General features: G+C 47.1%; 1 protein-coding gene across 3 annotated transcripts in view; it reads right to left on the bottom strand.

The window, feature by feature from the left end:
• The window catches only part of ABCD3 (ATP binding cassette subfamily D member 3), a 312071-nt gene that overhangs the window by 35849 nt on the left and 252909 nt on the right, over nucleotides 1-23313 (bottom strand). For all 3 annotated transcript variants that reach the window (XM_029618697.1, XM_029618696.1, XM_029618698.1), the window contains 3 exons: nucleotides 12325-12402; nucleotides 11593-11658; nucleotides 11381-11470 (listed from right to left, as the gene is read on the bottom strand). In XM_029618697.1, coding sequence (XP_029474557.1) covers nucleotides 11381-11470; nucleotides 11593-11658; nucleotides 12325-12402 — 234 coding nt within the window. The remainder of the gene's footprint in view (nucleotides 1-11380; nucleotides 11471-11592; nucleotides 11659-12324; nucleotides 12403-23313) is intronic.

Raw genomic sequence — 23313 nt, 5'->3', positions numbered from 1 at the left:
TTTCTGCCCAGGAGGCCACCTGTGCTCTGGTAGAGTGGGCCTTGACCCGTAGAAGTGGTGGTTTTCCCGCTTCTACGTATGCCGCCTTGATAACTTCTTTGATCCAGCGGGCGATGGTTGCCCATGAGGCCGCTTCCCCTTGCTTCTTTCCGCTGTGAAGGACGAACAGGTGGTCCGTCTTTCGTACCGCTTCTGACATTTCCAGGTATCTGGACAGCAGCCTGCCAATATCAAGATGGCGCAGTATTCGACCTTCTTCCGACTTCTTCAAACCTTCCGTGGTTGGCAAGGATATGGTTTGGTTGAGGTGGAAGTGTGAGACTACTTTGGGTAAGAAGGAAGGAACTGTGCGAAGATGGATAGCCTCTGGAGTGATTCTGAGAAATGGATCACGGCAGGACAGTGCCTGTAGCTCTGAGATGCGGCGTGCTGAGCATACAGCCAGCAGGAAAACCATCTTCAAGGTTAACAAACGGAGGGACAGGCCTCGAAGGGGTCTGAAGGCGGGTCCCGCTAGAAAGTCCAAAACTAGGTTGAGGTTCCACAGGGGCACTGGCCACTTAAGTGGCGGGCGAATGTGTTTGACTCCTTTCAGGAAACGTGAAACGTCCGGGTGTGTGGCAATGCTGGTACCGTCACTCCTGGGACCGTAGCAGGATAGCGCTGCTACCTGAACCTTGATGGAATTGAGGGACAGCCCCTTCTGAAGTCCATCTTGCAGGAAATCCAAAATGATAGGGATTTTAGCGGCCTGTGGATTGGTGCCGTGAGTGTCGCACCATGCTTCAAATACTCTCCAGATCCTTATATATGTTAGCGATGTGGAGAACTTGCGTGCTCGGAGGAGTGTATCTATTACCGGCCCCGAGTATCCCCTTTTCTTCAGCCTAGCCCTTTCAATGGCCAGACCGAAAGAGAGAATTGAGCTGGATCCTCGTGGAGGATGGGACCTTGCCGCAGCAGGTCCCTGTGTGGAGGCAGGGGAAGTGGATTCCCTGCCAGCAGTCTTCTCATGTCCGCGTACCAGGGTCTTCTTGGCCAGTCCGGGGCCACTAGAAGAACTAGGCCTCTGTGCCGTTGAATCTTGTGTATAATGGCGCCCAGCAGGGGCCATGGAGGAAAAGCATATAGCAGGATTCCCTGAGGCCATGGATGTACCAGCGCATCGACCCGTGGGAGAGAGGATCTCATCTGCGACTGAAGTATCTGGGTACTTGAGCGTTGGACCTGTCCGCTAGTAGGTCCATGCCCAGAGTCCCCCACTGATCCACAATCATCTGGAAAGCTGTGGGCGACAGCTGCCAGTCCCCCGGGTTTAGGCTTTCTCTGCTGAGGAAGTCTGCCGTGGTGTTGTCCTCCCCGGCGATGTGGACGGCGAAGATGTCCTGGAGATTTGCTTCCGCCCAAACCATCAGGAGGGCTATTTCTAGGGATACCTGTCGGCTTCTGGTTCCGCCCTGTCGGTTGATGTATGCCACCGTGGTGGCATTGTCCAACATCACTCGGACTGCCTTGTTTCGAAGTCTGTGCGCAAAGCTCAGGCAGGCTAACCTGACTGCCCTCGCCTCTAGTCGGTTGATGTTCCACCCCGACTCTTCTTTGCTCCACCGCCCTTGGGCGGTTAGCTCTTCGCAGTGTGTTCCCCAGCCGCTCAAGCTGGCATCTGTAGTGAGCAGGGTCCAGGTTGGGGAGGACATTTTTGACCCCCAGCTCATGTGGCCGGGCTGCAGCCACGACCGTAGCTGATTCCACACTCTGGCTGGTAGAGGTAGGTGTATGGTGTAGTTCCGTGATCGTGGGCTCCACTGGGATAGGAGGGCGCGTTGCAATGGTCTCATATGAGCCCGAGCCCATGGTACCACCTCCAGAGTGGATGCCATGAGGCCGAGGACCTGTAGATAATCCCAAGCTGTAGGCCTGGAGGTGCTCAGCAGAGCCTGCAAACGATTCCGGAGTTTTGATCTATTCTTGGAGGTCAGGCTGATCTTGTCTCCCTGGGTGTCGAATCAGACTCCGAGATATTCCAGCGACTGTGAAGGCTGTAGGGAACACTCTTGTTCATGTTGACTACCCATCCTAGGCTTTCCAGAAGAGATATAACTCTGTTGGTTGCCCTGTGGCTCTCCTCCGGTGACCGTGCCCTATCAGCCAATCGTCTAGGTAGGGATGGACGAGAATTCCTTCCTTCCTGAGGGACGCCGCCACCACTACTATTACCTTGGTAAAGGTTCGTGGTGCGGTGGCTAACCCGAAGGGTAACGCCCGGAACTGAAAGTGTTGGTTCAGGACTTTGAAGCGTAAGTAGCGCTGGTGATCCCGATGGATTGGGATATGCAGGTAGGCCTCTGATAGGTCCAGGGATGTGAGGTACTCCCCTGGCTGTATTGCGCTTCGAACTGACCGCAGAGTTTCCATGCGAAATCTGGGGACCCTTAAGTGCCGGTTGACTGACTTGAGGTCCAGGACAGGTCTGAAGGTGCCCCCCTTCTTGGGGACGATAAAATAAATGGAATAATGTCCAGAATGTATCTCCCATGCAGGCACTGGGATTATGGCTTTCAAGGACAGGAGCCTCCACAAGGTAGCTTCCAGTGCCACCCTCTTGAGGGGTGAACAAGGAGATTCCACAAACTTGTCCGGGGGGAGATGAAGGAAGTCCAGGTAGTACCCCTCTCGGATGATGGCGAGGAGCCACTGGTCCGAAGTAATCTCGACCCATCTGCGGCAGAATAGGGTTAGCCTGCCCCCTATGGCTTCGTCCCCCAGATGGGTCGGCTGATTCTCATTGTGGGGTGCGGCCGGGACCCGAACCAGAGCCGGTTCCCCTCTTGTTGTGCCTGGTCCGAAAGGACTGGTTTCTGGCCTGAGAACGAGGAGCTTGGTAGCGAGTCCTGTAGGGGTTGAAGCGTTGAGAGCCTCTACCTCTGGATGGCCTAGGAAGAGGGCGCTGGTTCCTTCTTGACCTGTCTTCTGGCAGACGGGGTAATGGAGAGGCGCCCCATTTGTTAGCCAAGTTCTCGAGGTCGCTGCCGAACAGGAGGGATCCCTTAAAGGGCATTCTTGTAAGGTGTGCCTTGGAGGAGGAGTCGGCCGACCAATTTCGTAGCCAGACCTGTCTCCTGGCTGCCACTGATGAGGACACTCCCCTTGGCTGCCGTACGAACTAAGTCGGAGGCAGCATCAGTGAGGAACGAGAGAGCTGATTCCATTTCTTCTCCCGGGGTGTTGTTCCTGGCTTGTGACAAACAGGAATGCGTCACTACGGTGCAGCAGGTCATGATACGTAGGGACATAGCTGCCACCTCAAAGGCTTGTCTCAGGATGGTGTCCAGGCGCCGGTCATGCGCATCCTTGAGGGCCGCCCCTCCCTCCACTGGAATGGTAGTGCGCTTCACAATTGCGCAGACTATGGCGTCTACCTTGGGGCATGCCAGCAGCTCCTTGGTTGCCAGGTCCAGGGGGTACATGCTGGATAGGGCCCGACCCCCTTTGAATGAGGCCTCCGGCACATTCCACTCCAGATCGATTAACTGCCGTGCTGCTTGGAGGAGGGGAAAATGGTGAGCCGTTTGACGAAGGCCCTCAAGCAGGGGGTTCATTCTAGGTTCCCCTGGGGTGCCCTGGCCCGGGATAGCCAAATCTGACAGGCATTGAGAGACCAGGTCTGGGAGATCCTCCTTAAGGAAGAAGTGTCTCATGGTTCGATACGGCTCTATCCCCGAGGGAGGTTCACCCTGCTCGGGAAGCTCACCTTCTTCCTCAGAGCAATCTGAATCCCTATAAGTGGGGCTCCCAGGTGGCGAGTGGCCGTGCCTAGGCCTAGAGGGTCCAGGGGCAGGGTCATCTGGTGCGTATGGGTCCGTTCGAGGAGCAGACTGCATTTGGACAAAGGCATGAATCCCCTTGAATAATTCCACCCAGGAGAGGGAAGCAGAGTCTAGCCTCAGGGGCACCAGGTCTCTAGGGTTCCCCGGCTGCTCGTTCCGGGGTGTTCCCTGAGGAACTGGCAACTAATCTGGGCTGGGACCGGCCCTGACCTGGAACTCCCAGGGCCTCCTCACATTGGGCACATAGGGAGTCTGCTTCCTCACTCTGTGTGGCTCTGAGATGGCATGCTGAGCAGAGGCCTAGAGCTCTTATGCCCGATTCTGGAGGCGCCAACTCCGTGGACACCTGGGCTCTCGTACGCTCCATTGCGTATCTGATCGCTATGCGCGAAAGCCGTGCGCCTATCAATGCGCGTCTATCAATGAGCGCCTAGAATGTGCGCCTGTCAGCGTGCGCCCCTGATTGTGTGCCTATGAATGTGCGCTTAGCAGCGTGCGCCTATCGGCATGCGCGTAGCCATGCTAATAACGTGCGCATAACGACGTGCGCCGCGTAACAACTTGCGCCTAACAATGTGCGCCTAACAACATGCGCGTAACAACGTGCGCCTTACAGAGTACACGTAACAACTGGCGCCTAACAATGTGCACGTAACAGCCAATGTGCACGTAACAATGTGCGCCTAGGAACGGTGAGCAGGCAGGCAAAATGGCGGGCTGCCACGGAGGCCGACCCCTCTAATCCTCGTTCTCCGGAGACCAAACAAAGGATGTACGCCTTACCTGATCTTCGGTGCTTCCCGGTTGCGACCCGGGCGGTCTCCAGCTGCGGGGGGAGAGGGTGAGTACCTTCACCGCCGCGCTCGAGGAAATGCACCCGCTGCCTCTAAGCCGCGCCCGAGCCCTTCTCACTCGGGGGCTAAGTCCTCACCGCGAACGGATCAGGACCGAGGCTGCCTCACGCCGCGCCCGAGCCCTTCTCACTCGGGGGCTAGGTCCCTGCCGCAACCGGCCACCGGACCGAGGCTGTGACCTCCAAGGGACCACGGAAATCACCTCGGGAAACTCAACTGGGGAGGGACCAAATGGTATCACCACAGGAGTGCGGGGCTCGTCTTCAGGTAGGCTTCTTCTATGAATTTAGTCGTTAGAATTTGGAAAAACGCTCAGCGAGCGAAAGGTAGCTCCAAACTGCTTTGGAGACGGAAATTACTGAGTTGCTGCACTTCCTGCGGGGGTATATATACCCCGTGCTGACGTCAGATCCGTCTCCAACTGCTAGCACGAGCACACTATACCCACTTGTTTTGAGTCCATCTGCTACACGCTAGGAAAATATACATTGCTTACTTATATACAATAAAATGCTTTTGCTAATTATTTTACTTAGTGAGAAACAGCAAGATTGCAGAAAGAAATGCTGCCTCCATTAGAATTAATAGTTAGTATATCTGGATACATTAGTGTAGTCATATGAAACTGCATTTTGTGATCTTAGACATTATAGAGGCATTTTATATTCACGTTACAGAAAAGACAAGTCTGTCATTATCTCAGCTACCATCACAGAACTCTTAGAATAGACACATTGGCATTAGAAGCAGACAACCATGTGATGCCTTGCAAGTACCTAGCTTACAGTAGTGCATCTGCTTCTGTACATAAGTCAGTCAGTCTCAGGAAGATACATCTGTTACTTTAGATTAAGGAAGTAGATCAACCCTGGCTGAACACCCAGAACCAGCTTACTCCTCAGAAAAGATAAGCCTGCAAAAAGAGAACGTACCCGTCTACAGTTGAATGCATGCACAGATAGTACGAAGAGTCCTTTCTGTGGCTTAAAATACATACTGCCTTATAATATCTTCAGTTAAAAGACAAACTATTCTGAGATCATACTTTTTACTTTAAATGCATTTCTTTCAACATTTCTCTTACAATAAGGTGGTACTGGAATATTTCCCTTATATTTAGAAGAGCTATTAAGAAGATACTGCAGCGACAATAAGAGGAGACATGTAGAAAGATACTGCAGTACCTCGACAGCTCAGGAATGAGGGAGTACCTTTCAGTGAGAGATGAGGCACCCATGTGTGAGAGATGAGGCACTCCTGTGCGCGCGATTTAGTATTCAAATGAGGGCCCGCGGTAAAAAGAGGCACTAGGGACACTAGCGCGTCCCTAGCGTCTCTTTTTTGACAGGAGCGGCGGCTATCAGCGAGTTTGACAGCAGACTCTCAATTTTGCCGGTGTCTGTTCTCAAACCCGCTGACAGCCACGGGTTTGGAAACCGGACGCCGGCAAAATTGAGCATCCGGTTTACAACCCGCGAGCTGATTTTAAATTTTTTTTTTTAATTTTAAATTATTTTTTACATTTGGGACCTCCGACTTAATATCGCCATGATATTAAGTCGGAGGGTGTACAGAAAAGCAGTTTTTACTGTACACTTTCCCGGTGCCAGCAGAAATTAATGCCTACCTTTGGCTAGGCGCTAATTTCTGAAAGAAATATGTGCGGCTTGGCTGCACATTTTGCTTACTGAATCGCGCGGGAATAACTAATAGGGCCATCAACATGCATTTGCATGTTGCGGGCGCTATTAGTTTTGGGGGGGGGGGGGGGGGTTGGCCGCACGTTTTCGACGCGCTATTACCCCTTACTGAATAAGGGGTAAAGCTAGCACATCGAAAACACGCATCCAAACATGGGTTAACAGTGCGCTCCGCCGGAGCGCACTGTACTGTATCGGCCTGACAATTAGGTGTATATAAAAGGGAGGTCTGGCAGCAGTTCTTTGCAATAAGTGAGTAACCGACCCGATATCTGCCTGCAATGACCACAGTGCCCAGTACACCACCTTCTCCCTCATTGAGACCTCTTCTTCGTAGACACTGCTGAGGATGAAACAAGGGAGTCATCACTCAGGGTCGTGCCTACTGTTAATATTCTTTTAGATCATTCTCTCATATAGTCTTATATATATGCTCTTTCATAAAGTATTGCTTTTATATACTGAATTATTTGCTAGGTGAAGATATTTCATACTCTGCTACTACATTGTGGATTTCATTGCCTATAATTTTGGGGGAAGTGTGTACTGTGAGTTATATTACTGCTAGTTCTTGTGTAGAATAAAAGCTCACATATATTCTTTTGCCAATTTCTCTTAGTGTTTGTGCATTATTTCCACTGGGGAACAGGACAATCATCCCATACCATGGCAACACTACACTATTTCAACTGATAAATAGCTTTATACAAGAAAAGACATTGTGGTAAAGGAGAAAACAAGAACAGCATTGCTCACAGAAATGACTATTCTGTGGAATATATGGAGAGAGAGAAGATCCTAAAGTACCAAAAGATTCAATCAGAACCAAGAAAACGTGGCAGAAAGATTCAGAAATAGTCCCAATTGTACTGGGTGCGCTAGCCTGGTAAAAACGAACTTTCAAGTGCACCTATACATATTACATTGAATGAACAGCGGGAGGCAGCTCCCCTTGGTACAAAGTAAGTAGTAAGGGCATTAGTAGTAAATTTGAAAGATTATGAGTGAGGTTCACTCCTGTCATGGTATGTACAAAAACTAACCCATTTGGAGATACTGAACCAACAGAGAAATACTGGTGGTGTTTCTGCTCAGTGGCAAGATGATCACATTGGCAGATTCTTGCAACCTGGAAATGATTCAATACATTGTGAGGCTTCAGTCTGTCAAATTTTCTAGTGCTGATCTGACCTATTAGGCCAGTGATGGAGAAAGTGGGAAATGGGAGATTGTTTACGACTCCCTAAGTTGGACGAGCACTCTCATGAATCATTTTTACTCCTGTCTGCAGGACAAATACAAGCTGCTGGGAATCCAGAGCATAGAAAAGCATGGCACACTTTTACAAGAATATCTTAAGCAAAGCATCTCAATAATGAATGATAGATGTGTTCAAATACTGACATTTCTGCAAATTGTATGCCTTTTACTGCTTGTAAGTTTTTGTCTCCCTTTGTATCCTCAGCAGTCTCTGCCACCTCTTGCCCAATATCTAGGTAGTCATGCCTGCACAGTCAGGGACCATTTGGCAACCCTGAACTGAAGAGGTACCTCCTGAGGTGATCCCTCAGCACTGCTGGTTAGCTGGGAGGGGCAATCATCTTCCCTCCCTGGGTCTCAGCATGCTACCTCTGCAACACACTCAAGACTAACCATACCCACTGTATAGGGCAGTGGTTCTCAACCTTTTTTCTGTCGGGACACACCTGACAGATGGTTCTCACATGCGTGACACACTGACCCTGTACTTTTACATCTAGCCCTGTGACTGATCGTCACAGGGCTAGATGTAAAAGTACAGTTTGCATCCACGGGAACCCCCCTGATCCACAATAATGGATGTAAAGCAGAATTATGACATTCCCCATACAACTCACCCTACAAAAAAGATATTCTGGTTCTGGTGTCATCTCAGTAACAGCAACTCAAACTCCTTCTACTTTCAGGCTCAATAGCCCATGAAAAGACAGCAGTTTACCACCAATGCATGTCCTCTTGAGAAAACGCAACAAATAAGACTGATAAAACGCTTACATGCTAGTAAAATATCTCATCTCGGTAACAGACACAGAACTGACCTAACATACTCCCAGGATCTGTAGCAATGCACATAAACTAATCCACACACAGTTACACCTGTATTATGGAATACACTCAAACAGGAGCAACCCTATCTATGAAAAGGCAACACCACAAATATTAAATCAGGCCCTAAAAACCAATACACCTCTTATTAGGAAAACAGAACTAGCAAGCAGCTATAGATCCCTACACAGAAATAATTGTAAAACTATACTAATATGCAGAATAAATGTTTCACAACAACTATGAACAGAATAACATCCAACAATTAAAAACTCATAAAAACTATTAAAAATTCTCCAAACACCAATAAAATATTTCAAAAAAGCAGACACATCACATATTAAATAATTAAAATGGCAGTCAATCAAAAAATAAACTTAAAAAGCCACCTTTACTTACCCCCTCCAGCAGCTCTCCTACTCCTCTTCCATGCAGGCTGTAGCACACACCAGAAGCAGCAGTAGTGGCTAAGCTCTATACTCATGGTCCTCTTCCTTAGGGCCCATGTCTCTCACACACACACACACACCATACCAGTCATGCCCCCATGACCAGTTTCTGTCTCTCACACACCAATCATCTCCCAGTCTTTGACAAACACACCAGTCACCTTCCTGAACAGTTTCTCTCATGCCATACACACACACACAGGCTTCCCACTCCCGTGTTCCACTTACATATATGGGCTTCTCACTCTCATAATCACTTTCTCTCTCACATACACTCACCAGTCTCTCACTCCCATGCTTGTTCTCTCCACATGCACAGGCTTCTCATTCCCATAATCACTTTCTTTCTCTCACACACACCAGTCACCTGATCTCTCTCATGCATACACACACACAGGCTTCCCACTCCCATGTTCTCTTTCAGATAAACAGGCTTCTCACTCCCATGCTGTGTCTCACACACCCAGGTTTCTCACTCCCATGCTCACTCTTCATATGCACAGGCTTCTCATTCCCATACTTTCTTTCTCTTTCTCTCACACACACACATACACCAGTCACCTGATCTCTCTCATGCATACACACACAGGCTTCCCACTCCCATGTTCTCTTTCAGATATACAGGCTTCTCACTCCCATGCTGTATCTCACACACTCCCAGCTTTCTCACTCCCATGCTCACTCTTCACATGCACAGGCTTCTCATTCCCATAATCACTTTCTTTCTCTCTCTCACATACACACAAACACACACCAGTCACCTGATCTCTCTCATGCATATACACACACACACAGGCTTCCCACTCTCATGTTCTCTTTCAGATATACAGGCTTCTCACTCCCATGCTGTGTCTCACACACACCCAGGTTCTCACTCCCATGCTCACTCTCTTCACATGCACAGGCTTCTCATTCCCATAATCACTTTCTCTGTTACACACACACACACACACCCCAGTCTCTCTCTCATTTCCATGCTCGCTCTCCACGTGCACAGGCTTCTCATTCCCTGAATCACATTCTCTCTCTCTCTCACATTCACATACACACCAGTCACACCGTCACCTTACCAACCAGTCTCTCTCTCATACATGCACACACACAGGCTTCCCACTCCCATGCTCTCTCTCACATAATCAGGCTTCTCACTCCCATGCTTTCTTTCACATACACCCCCACAACACCAGGCTTCTTACTCCCATGCTTTCTCACATACCCAGATTTCTCACTTCCATGCTTTTTCTCTCTCACACACACACATCCCTGTCTCACACTCTCACATACACATCAGTCATCTCCTTGAGCAGTCACTTTCATTGTCTCTCACATATACACATACATCAGCTCTCTGACCAGTTTCTCTCAATCACACACATACTCTCGATCAAATACATTCTCTCACTTACACACAGGCTCTCAATCACACACATTCTCTCACTTACATACTGGCTGGCTGCTTCTCTCTCTTTCTCTCACTCACTTCCTCTCCCCCCCCCCCCCGAGCAGAAACGGTAGCTGCTCCTCCTCCAGCCCCCGCAGGCCAAGAAGGAAGAATTCCATCGACCGCGGGAGGCTCATGCTGCTCTCTCCTTTCCAGATTACCATCTGCTGCAATAGCTCGGCGGCCGATGCTGCAGCGGCCGCTGCTACTTTATCACGCGGGCACGGTCTTTCTCCTTCTTGCGCACCGCGTATCACTTCCTGTTCCGGGTCACCGGGGGGGGGGGGGGGGGGGCGGGAAGAAGAAAAGGCCAGCCACGGGTGCTACAGCTTCTTTTAGTACTGCTGCCGTTCCCACTGGGCTTGAACGTGTTGATAGCCCGGCGGCAATGGCAGCAGGGAAGAAAGAGCAGCGGGAGGGACCGGGAGCACGCGACACACCTGACGGTGCTTGGCGACACACTGGGGTGTCGCGACACACCGGTTGAGAACCGCTGGTATAGGGGGTACTTGAACCTTAATCTCTCATGGGGCAATGCAGGACCTGGCAGCCTAAATCACTTTTAGATTAAACCAAACATGAGTGACAATGAAGTGATGGTACAATGCCTACTATTTAAATAGACAAGAACACTGTCATGTAATGCCTGCTCTCCTGAGTACAGAATGTCTCCAAGAAGGAAAACAGTTGAAAGATAATGACGCAAAGTAATCAGTTTTTTCCTCTAATATCTCCAATTGCATATTAACGCTAGATTTGAACCACTTGACAGCTTTTCAATAGTCTTTTCTTATTAAAATATGTTACCATACTATTTTGGCACATAAATAATTTGTAATCTATACCAATTATAGTTTTTTGGGTTTTTTTCTTGTGCCTTTCTGTAAACCGTTGTGATGGTGAATTAACTTAATGACAGTATAGAAGAGTTTTAAAATAAAATAAATAAAGAAAGAAAAACAAAAAAAAGATTGGATGCTATAAACCTCAACATCATGAATGCCTACAGGAAATCATCCTTTACCTGATCAGATATTCCTTTCCTTTTCTGTTCTTCTAAGGTATCTGGATAAATCACTTGGTCTCGCAGCGTGCCCAGGGTCATGTAAGGTCTCTGGAGGAAAATTGTAAATACTGGGTGAATTCTGGCCTCTCTTTGTTTACAGCATTTTTTTTTTAAATTTAACTCAGCAGACATTTTTCCTGGTAGCTAACAAAGCCATCAATAAAATTCACCTGAGGAACATAGAACAACTTTCCTCTCTCGGGCTTAGTTAGACTTCCACCAAACAGGGGCCATAACTGTAAAGGAAGAGAATAAAAAAGTCATGGCAGATTTCTGCAAGTCAGTCAAACAATTTGGTACAAATTTCTAATCTAACATAGAAACATAGAAATGACGGCAAAAGACGACCAAACGGCCCATCCAGTCTGCCCAGCAAGCTCTTATTCTTTTCATACTTAGTTGTTACTCTTGGCCCTTATAAGTAACTTTTTGGTTTTATTTCCCTTCCACCTCCACCATCAATATAGATAGCAGTGCTGGTACTGCATCAGTATCTTGCTAATTGTTTAGGGGTAGTAACCGCCGTAATAAGCAAGTTACTCCCACGTTTGTTTACCCAGCCTGTGCAAGTCAGTCCTAAATATAAATCCTCTTTTCTGCATTCCCCCCTGCCGTTGAAGCAGTGAGCTGCGCTGGATATATATTCCAAGTGAAGTATCAGGCTTAATTGATTCTGGGTAGTAACTGCCGCTACTCCCCTGCTTTTTTGTGGATGCAAATCTTTTTTTCCACATTTCCTCTTGCCGTTGAAGCAGAGAGCAAAGTTGGAGTCGCATTAACTGTATGTATGTTTATTGAATAAGGATATTAATCTCCAGGTAGTAGCTGTCATTCCCACAAGCCACCCCCCCCATGCCTCTTCTCTTCATTCACATCCTCTAGACTTTAACTAACAATCTTACCTCTCCGAGAATACGGAAAAGGGAACTCTTTCCACATCCATTTGGACCACAAATCAGAACATTTGCACCGGACTTCACCTGAAATGAGTTTTATAGAAAACAGAGCATCTCAGGAGCACAGACATCTTTGAAAGAATAGCTATTAAATTTTAATGTAAAGAGGTAAGCTTTGTACAGCTAGTTTAGCATGCTGAAAAATATACCAAGTTTCGTGGCTAACGGCAGCTGACATTATCTGGAGAGTCTCTGCCTTGCGGTGGATTCCGTACTTTTCTTCTAATTGAATTTCCCTGCTAGCCCTGACGTCAGGGGGAGGAGCCGAAGGAGGCGCCCACAAAACCGGCGTCCTAGCGGCGCACTTCTCTGCAGCTGACATTACCTGGAGAGACTCTGCCTTGCGGTGGATTCTGTACTTTTCTTCTAATTGAATTTCCCTGCTAGCCCCGATGTCAGGGAGAGGAGCCGAAGGAGGCGCCCACAAAACCGGCGTCCTAGTGCTCGGCTTAGCTTGGCTTTGATTGGTTTTGAGTGGATATTCCTTTTACTTTTTGTATTCAGCTGCCTTGAGAGTGTTTGGAGGAGAATAAGGGGAAATTATTGTTGTCAAGAGAGCAAAGAGTCTGCATAAACTTTTCACTTTATTATTTCTTCATAGAGGGCTAGTCAGTCCTTCCTCTTTGGGATGCCACACACAAAGAGGAAGGCAAAATTGAGACAATTTTCCTCTACACCAAATGTAACTGCCAACCAGCCAAAAATTGAGGACTGCTTTGCAAAAACCCCCATAGTAACACCAGGAAGTGAAGTCGCAGGAGGATCAAACTGGGAGCAGGGGACGATTCTCCAGACTTATGAAACATCATTAACCCCTGGTGCACCAGCGACACCAGAGCCACCATCCGGAAAGAGAGAGGGGATTCCTCTTTTTGAAGACCCCAAATTGAGAATGGATTTCACACCATTAAGTGACCAGAAAGGAGCAGAAGGGATGACCTGCTCCTCAGAGAGCTCTGATTGTCAGGGCTCCAGGGAACAAAATGGTGTTTCTTTCTTGCAACATGATGATTCCGGGAAAGCTCTAATGGAAGGAGGAAGTGGAGAATATCAAGTAAGATCTTTGACTGAGATACCTTTGATTATACCAAAGAACTTCACATTAGAAGAAATTGGGACAATGCTAGTTTCAATGCAAAAATCTATAAATAATCTTGCAATTACAGTTCAGGAAGCTTTAAACAAAAATGTGGTTTTACAAACCAAGGTAGAAAAATTGGATAGTACAGTGAATTCCCTGGAGAGTAAATTGAATGAAATAGAGAAGGTACAGGTTAACTTAATTAAATCAGACAAAATCCATTTGGATAAATTAGAAGTGTTAGAAAATCAGATTAGGAAAAATAATCTCAGGTAATTCAACTTTCCTAGAACCCATCTGATCTCCCCTCTAGATTTATTTAAAAGTTATCTGATAAATATACTGAAGTATACAAATAGTGCAGTACCTGCAATTACTAGAATTTACTATACATCTCAATTTCAGGGATTAGAGAATCTTCAAAATCAAAGACAGGGTAATCAAATGGATAATTCGAATCTCTCAGATATATTGGAAAGATCTTTTGAAACAAATATTGCAACACAAGCCACTCTTGTAGTGCAACTCTCCTTTGTATCAGAAAGAGATTCTGTATTAAGATAATATTTTAGACATTATAATATGAAGTTCTCGGCCAGAATGTTAGGATATTTCCAGACACTGCCCGGGATACACAAAGTAGGAGAAAGAAATTTATGTTAATGAGAAGAGAAGTATTACAAAGAGGGGCTAAATTTGTATTAAAATTCCCATGCCGTTGTATTATTATTCATCAAGAAGTGAAGTATGTTTTCAATCAACCAGAGCAGTTAAGATCATATCTTGATACCCACTCCTAGAATTTCCATTGTGCTGGTAGAGTAGTATTTAATGGTGGGTGACAGACACAATAGTAGCATTTGGAAATTTACTATGTTGTAATCTGCTTCTTTATCTTTTTCTTCCTCTAATTTTCTCATTTACCTATGATTGTAAAGGCTAAGATAATAAGCAGAATGTTAGTGTGTGATATTTGGGGGTTATTTTCAATGTGGGTGTATTTTCTAACATCTGTGAAATGTATCTTAAGATATTGGAAAATTCAATAAAAATAAAATTAAAAAAAAAAGTTTCATGTCTAACACCAAAGGCAGCAACGCTTACAGGCACTAATTTTCAGACACCGGTGACCTAAGCAAAGCAAAATGCAATCCCCCTTATGCAAAAGAAATGCACAATCAGCTTCAATGGTAATACAAAATGGGTTCACCATAGAAAATCTTCTGATAGTAGAATTACATTACACATGTAAACCAACAAGGCATCTTTGATATCAAAGAAACACGAAAGGAACATGTATTATTACCAAGTAACATGTGCTGTAGGGCTGAATGACTATGCATGGAAAAGTAGTGTGGGCAGGTGATGCAGAAGCAAGGGGCAGGGCTTTAACCAGGTTACACCTACACCAGACATGGTGGTGGCCCAGCCCTGTTCAGAAGGCCACCAAGATCTAGGAGGCCAGATGGTCAGCTAACAGTCTCAGTTTTGGTACAGTGCCTTGCATATTGTTTTTTATTTTCTGCTAAAATAGTACACATCAAAATGCATTAAAGTAGAAGTTTGTTTCACCGATTTACACAAACACACTCCACACTTTCATTGTGAGAAAAACAATTATAGAAATATTCAAAAAGCAATTAAGAATAAAAAAAAGTAAACATCTTGAATGCATAAGTCTTCCCACCCCTTGATCCAATACTTGGTGGAAGCTCTTTTTGCAGCAACAGCAACCATAAGTCGTTTATTTTTATTATTTATTAATAGCATTTATATACCGACGTACGTTGCGAACATCTCGTCGGTTTACAAAGAACAAAACTAGCAAAATGCTTTACATGGAACAGATAACTGTATGAAAAAAATAAAAAAGAGAACTAGCAACAAGCTTTACATGGAACAAGGAACTGTTTGAACAACTAATGGAAGGACAGGGGGACTAAAGGGCCAGGGGAGGAGGAAAAAAGAGGGGGGCCGGGGCGGGGGGAAGTGGAGGCGAAGGGGGGGAGGGGAGGCGAAGGGGAGAACGGGAGGGGAAGGGGATGAGGGGAGGGGAGGAGAGGGGGAGGAGGTGGGGTACGGGGGGAAGGGCGAGGAGAGGGGGAGGTGGGGAGGAGGAGCTGGGGGAAGGAGGGGCAGGCAGGAGCAAGGGGAGTAGGGGGAGCAGGGGGAGAGGTAGAGGCGAGGGAGGAGCAGGGGGAAAGGTGGAGGCAAAGGAGGAGCAGGAGGAGAGAGGGGGAGGGGGGAGATGGGAGGTAAGAGGGGAGGGGGGAAGGGATGTGGGGAGTGGGAATGAGGGAGGAACAAGGGGGGGAGGTGGGGGGGGGGGGAGAGGCAGGGGGAAGAGGTGGAGGAGAGGGAAGGGAGGCTGAATATATTTAACATCGCATTTTTACAAGGCAGCAGTATAAAATAATAAGACCAGGTATTTACATGAGAATTACGGAGAGCATTCTAAAAGGTTACTGGAATTGGTCTGACGAATTAGAGTTCCGGTAGAATAAGAAGGGGAGGAGGGGGAGGCTGAAAAACTGAAGTTTAGACTGAAGTGTCTGCACAACACAGATTTTACCCATTCTTCTTGGCAGAAAAGCTCAAACTCTTTCCAGTTGGTAGAGATTTGTCTGTGGACTGCAGTCTTCAAGTCTTGCCACAGATTTTCTACTGGATTCAGGTCTGGCTTCTGACTGGGCCACTCGAGGGCATTCACTTCCTTCTTGCTCAGCCATTCCATTGTTGCTTTTGCTTTGTGCTTAGGACAGTGATGGCCAACCTTTTGAGCTCAGTATGTCAAAATTCATAAAAAAAAACGAGCATAACTCGGGGTGGTGTGTCACTTCTAGAAAAATCCATAATTTTGTGATATTTGTAGCTCTAATTAATAACAAAAAGTTATAATTTTAATATATGTACTGTATTAATAAAGCAAAAACAAATAATTCTTTACCTTATCTGCTTAGTGACTTTTTTGTTGCTGAATTTCATTGGCTAAATCTTCAATTAAAACGCTCTCTCCCCCCCCCCCCCCCCCCACACACAAACTCTTACTCCCCTGGATTTTCTCATACACACTCATGTTCTCACACTCACTGGCTCCCTCACATACACACAAACACACACACCCAGACAGGCTCCCAGTCATATACACACATACACACACACACACACACATATACACATACACACACACACACACATCCACAGGCAGGCTCCCATCATTTTCACACCACTCCCGCTCCATCCTCCAGGCAGGCACCAATTCATTCTCACACACACAGACCCCAGGCAGGCACCCATGCATTCACACACATACACCCCCAGGTAGTGTCCCATTCATACACATGCACACACTAAAGGCAGACCCCCCTCTCTTTTGCCAGCAACCTCGGAACCTCTCTCATTCCTTTGCTGCCACTGTCACTGCTGCCACATGGCTATTGGGGAGGTGCCGATTGCTGCTATTGACACTGAAGCCCATTCTGCTGCCTCCTCTGTGCAGGCCCCGTGGGCTTCCACTTTCTCCATGCTGATCTCGTACATTGCGAGATACGCAGGGCCGGCGGAACCACTAGGCGAGCTAGGCCTGTGCCTAGGGCGCTGAGACGTAGGGGGCGCCGCGGCAGGCAGCAGAATTTTGAAAGGGCAAAAATTGCCCTTTCAAAATTCTGCCAGCGCCCGACTCGCCCTGCCGCAGGGCCCGGGAGCGATCTGCCGCTCCCGGGACCTCGGCTGCCACTAAGCAAAATGGCGCTGGTGACCTTTAGCCCCTACCATGTGACAGGGGCTGAAGGCCACCGGCGCCATTTTGCTTAGTGGCAGCCGAGGCCCCGGGAGCGGCAGATCGCTCCCGGGCCCTCCACTGGACCACCAGGGGGGGCGTCGGGAGGGTGGCACTGGGGGGGGGGGGGGGGGGGAGGCAGGGAGAGTCGGGGGCTGGCTGCCTGCTGCGGCGCCCCTTGTCTCGGCGGCTGGTCTCCGGCTGCACCGATCTTCCTTTCTTCGGCCACGTGATCAGCTAGACCGGCTGCGCCGATCTTCTTTCTGTGTGTATGTGAGATGTGGTGTGTATGTGGTGAGCATGTGAGAAAGGAATGGTGCGTCTCTGTGTGTGTGTGAGATGTGTATGTGAGAAAGGAATCTGCCAGTTAAAAAAAATGAAGTGTGATAAAGCAAAATTGCTTACCTTGTAATAGGTGTTATCCCAGGACAGCAGGATGTAGTCCTCACATATGGGTGACATGAGTAATGGAGCCCTATGTACGGAAAACTTCTTTAAAAGTTTCTATGAAACTTTTGAATGGCACCGGAGTGCCTACTGAGCATGCCCAGCATGCTATGATATTCCCTGCCACAGGGGTCTCTCTTCAGTCTTGTTTTGTAGCAATAAGCGTTAGCCAAAAATAAAATAATAAAACGTAACGGACCCAACTCCGCGGGGTGGCGGGTGGGTTTCGTGAGGACTACATCCTGCTGTCCTGGGATAACACCTATTACAAGGTAAGCAATTTTGCTTTATCCCAGGACAAGCAGGATGCTAGTCCTCACATATGGGTGAATAGCAAGCTAGAGGCTGAGTCATTTTGTGCTGAAGTAACCGTGAGGTATTGTTGTTGAAATGAATCAGCCGAAATCACAGCAGGTTGGATGTAGAAGGAGTTGGGATTATACTGGAAACAAGTTCTTTAAGACGGATTGTCCATATGCTGAATCTTGTCTTCCTTCCTTGTCTAAGCAGTAGTGAGCTGCAAAGGTGTGAAGAGAACTCCATGTTGCTGCTTTACAAATGTCCAGAATAGGCACAGAGCGAAGGTGTGCTACTGAGGCTGACATTGCTCTGACTGAGTGTGCGTTTACTCGCCCTTGAAGAGTAAGGCCTGCTTTTTCATAACAAAATTGAATGCAATCTGCTAGCCATTTTGACAGAGTATGCTTACCCACTGCTTTGCCTGGTTTGTTTGGATCATAGGATACAAACAGCTGACTGGATTTTCTTTGGGCTGTAGTGCGGTTCAAATAGAAGGAGAGCGCACGCTTACAGTCCAACGTATGTAGGGCTCTTTCACCTTGGTGGGAATGAGGCCTAGGAAAGAATGTAGGTAAAACTATTGATTGATTTAAGTGAAATTCCGTGACAATCTTAGGAAGGAACTTTGGATGTGTCCGGAGGACTACCCTGTCATGTAAGAACTTTGTAAAAGGTTCGTATGTGACTAGTGCTTGTAATTCACTGACCCTTCTGGCCGAAGTGATGGCTATGAGAAATACCGTTTTCCAAGTAAGGTATTTAAGGTCACAGGTACTTATGGGTTCAAAAGGAGAACGCATAAGTCTAGTGAGTACTACGTTCAGATCCCATTGTATGCTTGGGGAATGAACTGGAGGTTTAATGTGAGTTAGGCCTCTCATGAATTTACTGACGAGAGGCTGCGTGGAGATCGATGCATCTCCCAACTTATTATGATAAGCTGAGATTGCACTTAAATGTACCCTTACAGATGATGTCTTAAGACCAGAGTCTGAGAGATGGTAAAGGTAATCTAGTAGTGAGGCAAGTGAAAGGATCTAAATCTTTCTGAGTGCACCACAGAGTAAACCGTTTCCATTTGTAGGAATAATTCTTTCTAGTGGAAGGTTTACGGGAAGCTATCAGCACTTGAGATATAGCGGATGGAAGGTTGAGAGGTCGTAAGATCAAGCTTTCAACATCCTTGCTGTCAGGGACAGGGACTGAAGGTTGGGATGGCGCAACTGACCCTGTTCCTGAGTTATGAGATTGGGAGCTACTCCTAGACGAATAGGATCCCTGACTGATAGATCTAGCAGTATGGGGAACCATACTTGTCGAGGCTAATATGGGGCTATGAGTATCATGGTCCCTTTGTCCTGTTGTAGCTTCACTAGTGTTTTGGTTATGAGTGGTATTGGTGGATACGCGTATAAACAGGCCTGCATTCCAAGGGCGAGCAAATGCGTCCTTTGGTAGGCTGTTGCGCTGCCGGAGGCGAGAGCAGTAATTGTTCACTTTGTAGTTGAGCTGGGATGCAAAGAGATCTATCGTCGGTTGACCCCAGCGTTGGAAGATTTTGAATGCTATTGTTGGATCCAAGGACCATTCGTGTGGTTGGAACTGACGACTGAGGCGATCCGCTACTGTGTTGTGGATGCCTGCTAGGTAGGTGGCCCATAGAAAAACCGAGTGTAGTAGGGCCCAGTCCCAAATCTGTGCAGCTTCCTGACAAAGGAGATAAGAACCTGTCCCCCCTTGTTTGTTGATGTACCACATGGCTACTGTGTTGTCCGTTTGGATCAGAACAGTCCTGTGTGATAGGCAGTCCTTGAACGCATGCAACGCATAATGTATAGCTCGAAGCTCTAGGAAGTTTATTTGAAAAGAAGCTTCGAGTTTTGTCCACTTGCCCTGTGTCTTTAGATGACCAATGTGTGCTCCCCACCCTAAGGTGGATGCATCTGTAGTTAAAGTCACTTGTGGAACTGGCTGCTGAAAAGGTAGGCCTTTGAGTAGGTTGTTCACTGATGTCCTCCAGAGAAGTGCAGATCTGAGTTCTGGAGTTACACAAACGGGCGTGGACATTTGCTGAGTGGCTTGAATCCACTGAGTTTTCAGTGTCCATTGTAGTAGTCGCATGGTTAATCTGGCCATGGGAGTTACGTGAACCGTGGAAGCCATGTGCCCTAGAAGAATGAGGCACTGGTGAGCTGTAACTTGGGTGTGGTTGCGAAGAGCGTGAGTTAACCGGACAAGTGTTTGAGCACGGTCTTTTGGAAGAAAAGCCATTGCTAATGTAGTGTTCAGTTCCGCACCTATGAACTGTATGAGATGAGTTGGTGACAGATGGGATTTTTGGTAGTTGATTAGAAATCCTAAGGAGTGCAGCACTTGGATAGTGAGCTCGAGAGAAGTGAGAGCTCCTTCTTTCGATGGACTTTTGATGAGCCAATCGTCCAGATAAGGGAACACGTGCACTCTCTGCTTGTGGAGGTGTGCCACCGCTACAGCCATGCATTTTGAGAACACTCTTGGTGCAGACGCAAGGCCGAACGGCAGCACTCTGTATTGGAAATGTTGATTCAGTACTCGAAATCGCAGGTACTGGCGATGAGGAGGATAAATGGGAATGTGAGCGTACGCATCTTGAAGATCCAGAGAGCAGAGCCAATCTCCCCTTTGAGTGCCTAGGGACACCATTCTGAACTTTTCTTTTTTGAGAAATTTGTTGAGATTTCTGAGGTCTAGAATAGGACGTAGGCCTCCTGTTTTCTTTGGAATGAGGAAATATCTGGAGTAGAATCCTCTGCCTTTTTGAGGTACAGGGACTGGTTCTATGGCCCTGGCTCTCAAAAGGGTGGATAATTCTGTGTGAAGAATTATGGAATGTTGATTTATTGTCGAAGATGGCAATGGTGGATTTTCTTTTGGGAGAGTTAGGAAATCCAGTCTGTAACCGTGAGTGGTGATGGATAACACCCACTGGTCGGTGGTAATGGAGGTCCAATAGTTGTGGAAGTACTGTATGCGGCCTCCTACTGGTGTTTCTGGGAATGGGTTGGACTGGCTGCTGCTCTCTGGTGCTGTTCAGAAACCAGAAGTAGTTGTGGTTTGTGGAGGTGGCTGAGGTCTTGCTGGCCTCTGCCTAGGTTGTTGGCGTTGTGTTGGGCGGTTAGCCCTTTGCCTACTTGCTGGGGGATAGTACCGACGTGGACGGTAGTATGGTCGGCGAGTGTCCCGTCTGGGATACTTCTTGGAAGAAGTGTGAGTATCCTGAGTTTGAGAGGATAATTGCTTTAAGGTCTCGGTGTGGTCTCGTAAGGTTGCCACCGCTTCCTTAATCTTCTCCCCAAAGAGGTTATCCCCTAGACAAGGCAGGTCCGATAAATGCTCCTGAACCTCTGGACGAAGATCAGAGGCCTTCAGCCATGCCCACCTTCTGGCAGCTATGCCGGATGCTGACAAGCGTGCTGCTGTTTCATAGCAATCGTAAGTTGCTCGAACTTCATGCTTGCCCGAGTCAAGGCCTTTGTGTACAACATTTTGTAGTGATTCCTGAAACTGCTCTGGAAGGGAAAGCGAGAGCTCCTGAACCTGTTTCCACAGGTTTCGTTGGTATTAATTCATATAGAGCTGGTAAGAAGCAATCCTTGAGACCAGCATGGAACCCTGAAATATCTTTTTCCCTAGGCTGTCCAGGAATCTGCTTTCTTTCCCAGGTGGTAGGGAAGCATGAGACTTTTGCCTTTTTGCCTTCTTTTGCGCAGATTCAACCACCACTGATTGATGAGGCAATTGAGATCTCTGGAATCCTGGAGCAGGTTGTACCAGATAAGTGGCGTCAGCCCTCTTGTTTACGGATGATACAGAACTTGGGTGTTCCCATATTCTGTGCTGTAAATCTTGGAATACCTCATGCACCGGGATTGCCAATAGTTCTTTGGGAGGGTCCACGAATTGGAGGACCTCCAAAGTCTTTTGTCGCTCATCTACCTCCGTTTGGATAGCGAAAGGTATGGTCTCCGCCATTTCCCTAACAAAGTTAGTAAATGAGAGGTCTTCCGGTGGAGATTTTCTATGGTCTATTGGTGGAGAAGGATTTGAAAATATCTCTTCGTCCGAAGAAAAATCAGAGGTGGAGTCTCCAGTATCCTGATGTGGATCTTGAGGATGTAATGGAATCGGTGAGCGAGGCCTAGTAGGTCGTGGTACTCCTGAGGGGCCTGGTACTGAGTCCAATGGTAAACGCCTTGGTACTCCAGACGGTACTGGTACAGGGTCCAGAGGCATCTGCTTCGTAAGGATGTCCAAAAGTGAGTCCAGTTTGTTAAGAACTGGATGTAGCACGGTGACATCCTTAGGAGGAACTGGCGCTGGTGTCGCTGGCACCGAGGAAGGGATCGGTGGAGACGTGTGCGGCATCGGTGACTTTACCCGGGAGAGGAATCGACTCCGGTTCCGCTGGCATCGTCGGTGACCTCGGCATTTTACAGTTCAGTTTTTGTCTGACGTTTCTGTTTATACTTTATGTGGCTTTATTCTGTATTTGATGAGGGTCTGTCTCTGCTCTGTATGTGTGACCACGATGAGAGATTCTGCTTGCATATAGTGTCTGTATAGGGATCATTAGCAATCGGGTTTGTTTTGTTTCCTCAGTAGGTGGTGTATTGGTATTATAGGACCCAGTGTAATATTTACCCTTGCTTTTTCACAGGTAGGGTTATTGTTGTTATGTTACGATGGGATTGTAGTATAGATTTTGAGTGTCTTTTTTGCGGGGTTTTGTGTTAGTTCACAATGTGCCTGGCAGTGGAAGATGTTTGTGCTGCTGTTACTGTGAGGTGACACCAGAATTTGAAAATATCTTTTAGTATGATGAGCTGTAAGGGAAACATCCAAGCTCCATTGTTTGGGGGAATTTCAGTGGATGCACAGAGTTACAGAACTGGAGGTGCAGGATTTATATTTATTTATTTATAGTATTTCTATACCGGAAGTTCCTGTATAATATACATATCACCCCGGTTTACAAAGAACAGGAACTGTCGCTTCATTTAGCGGTTTACATTGAACGGATTAATCAAATTTACAAAATAGTCTAAACTGCTAAACAGATAAGAAAACAGTTAAAAAATAAGTTAAAAAACAGTTAAAAAATTAACATGCAAGTTAATGAATAACGTGATTATATGATTATATACAGTTCAATAATATTGACATTCTGTCCCTTCCTATATATTCCTGACTTCACTCTTATAGCCATATAGAATTAGTTGAATGAGGCTATCAAATAATTTTATAGTGTGAAACTGGCCAGCTTTTTAAAATTACCCAGAAGAGCCTTTGG

The sequence above is a fragment of the Rhinatrema bivittatum genome, chromosome 10 (assembly GCF_901001135.1).
Source record: "Rhinatrema bivittatum chromosome 10, aRhiBiv1.1, whole genome shotgun sequence".
NCBI classification, from domain to species: Eukaryota; Metazoa; Chordata; class Amphibia; order Gymnophiona; family Rhinatrematidae; genus Rhinatrema; species Rhinatrema bivittatum.
This window is presented reverse-complemented; position numbering and strand designations above follow the sequence as displayed.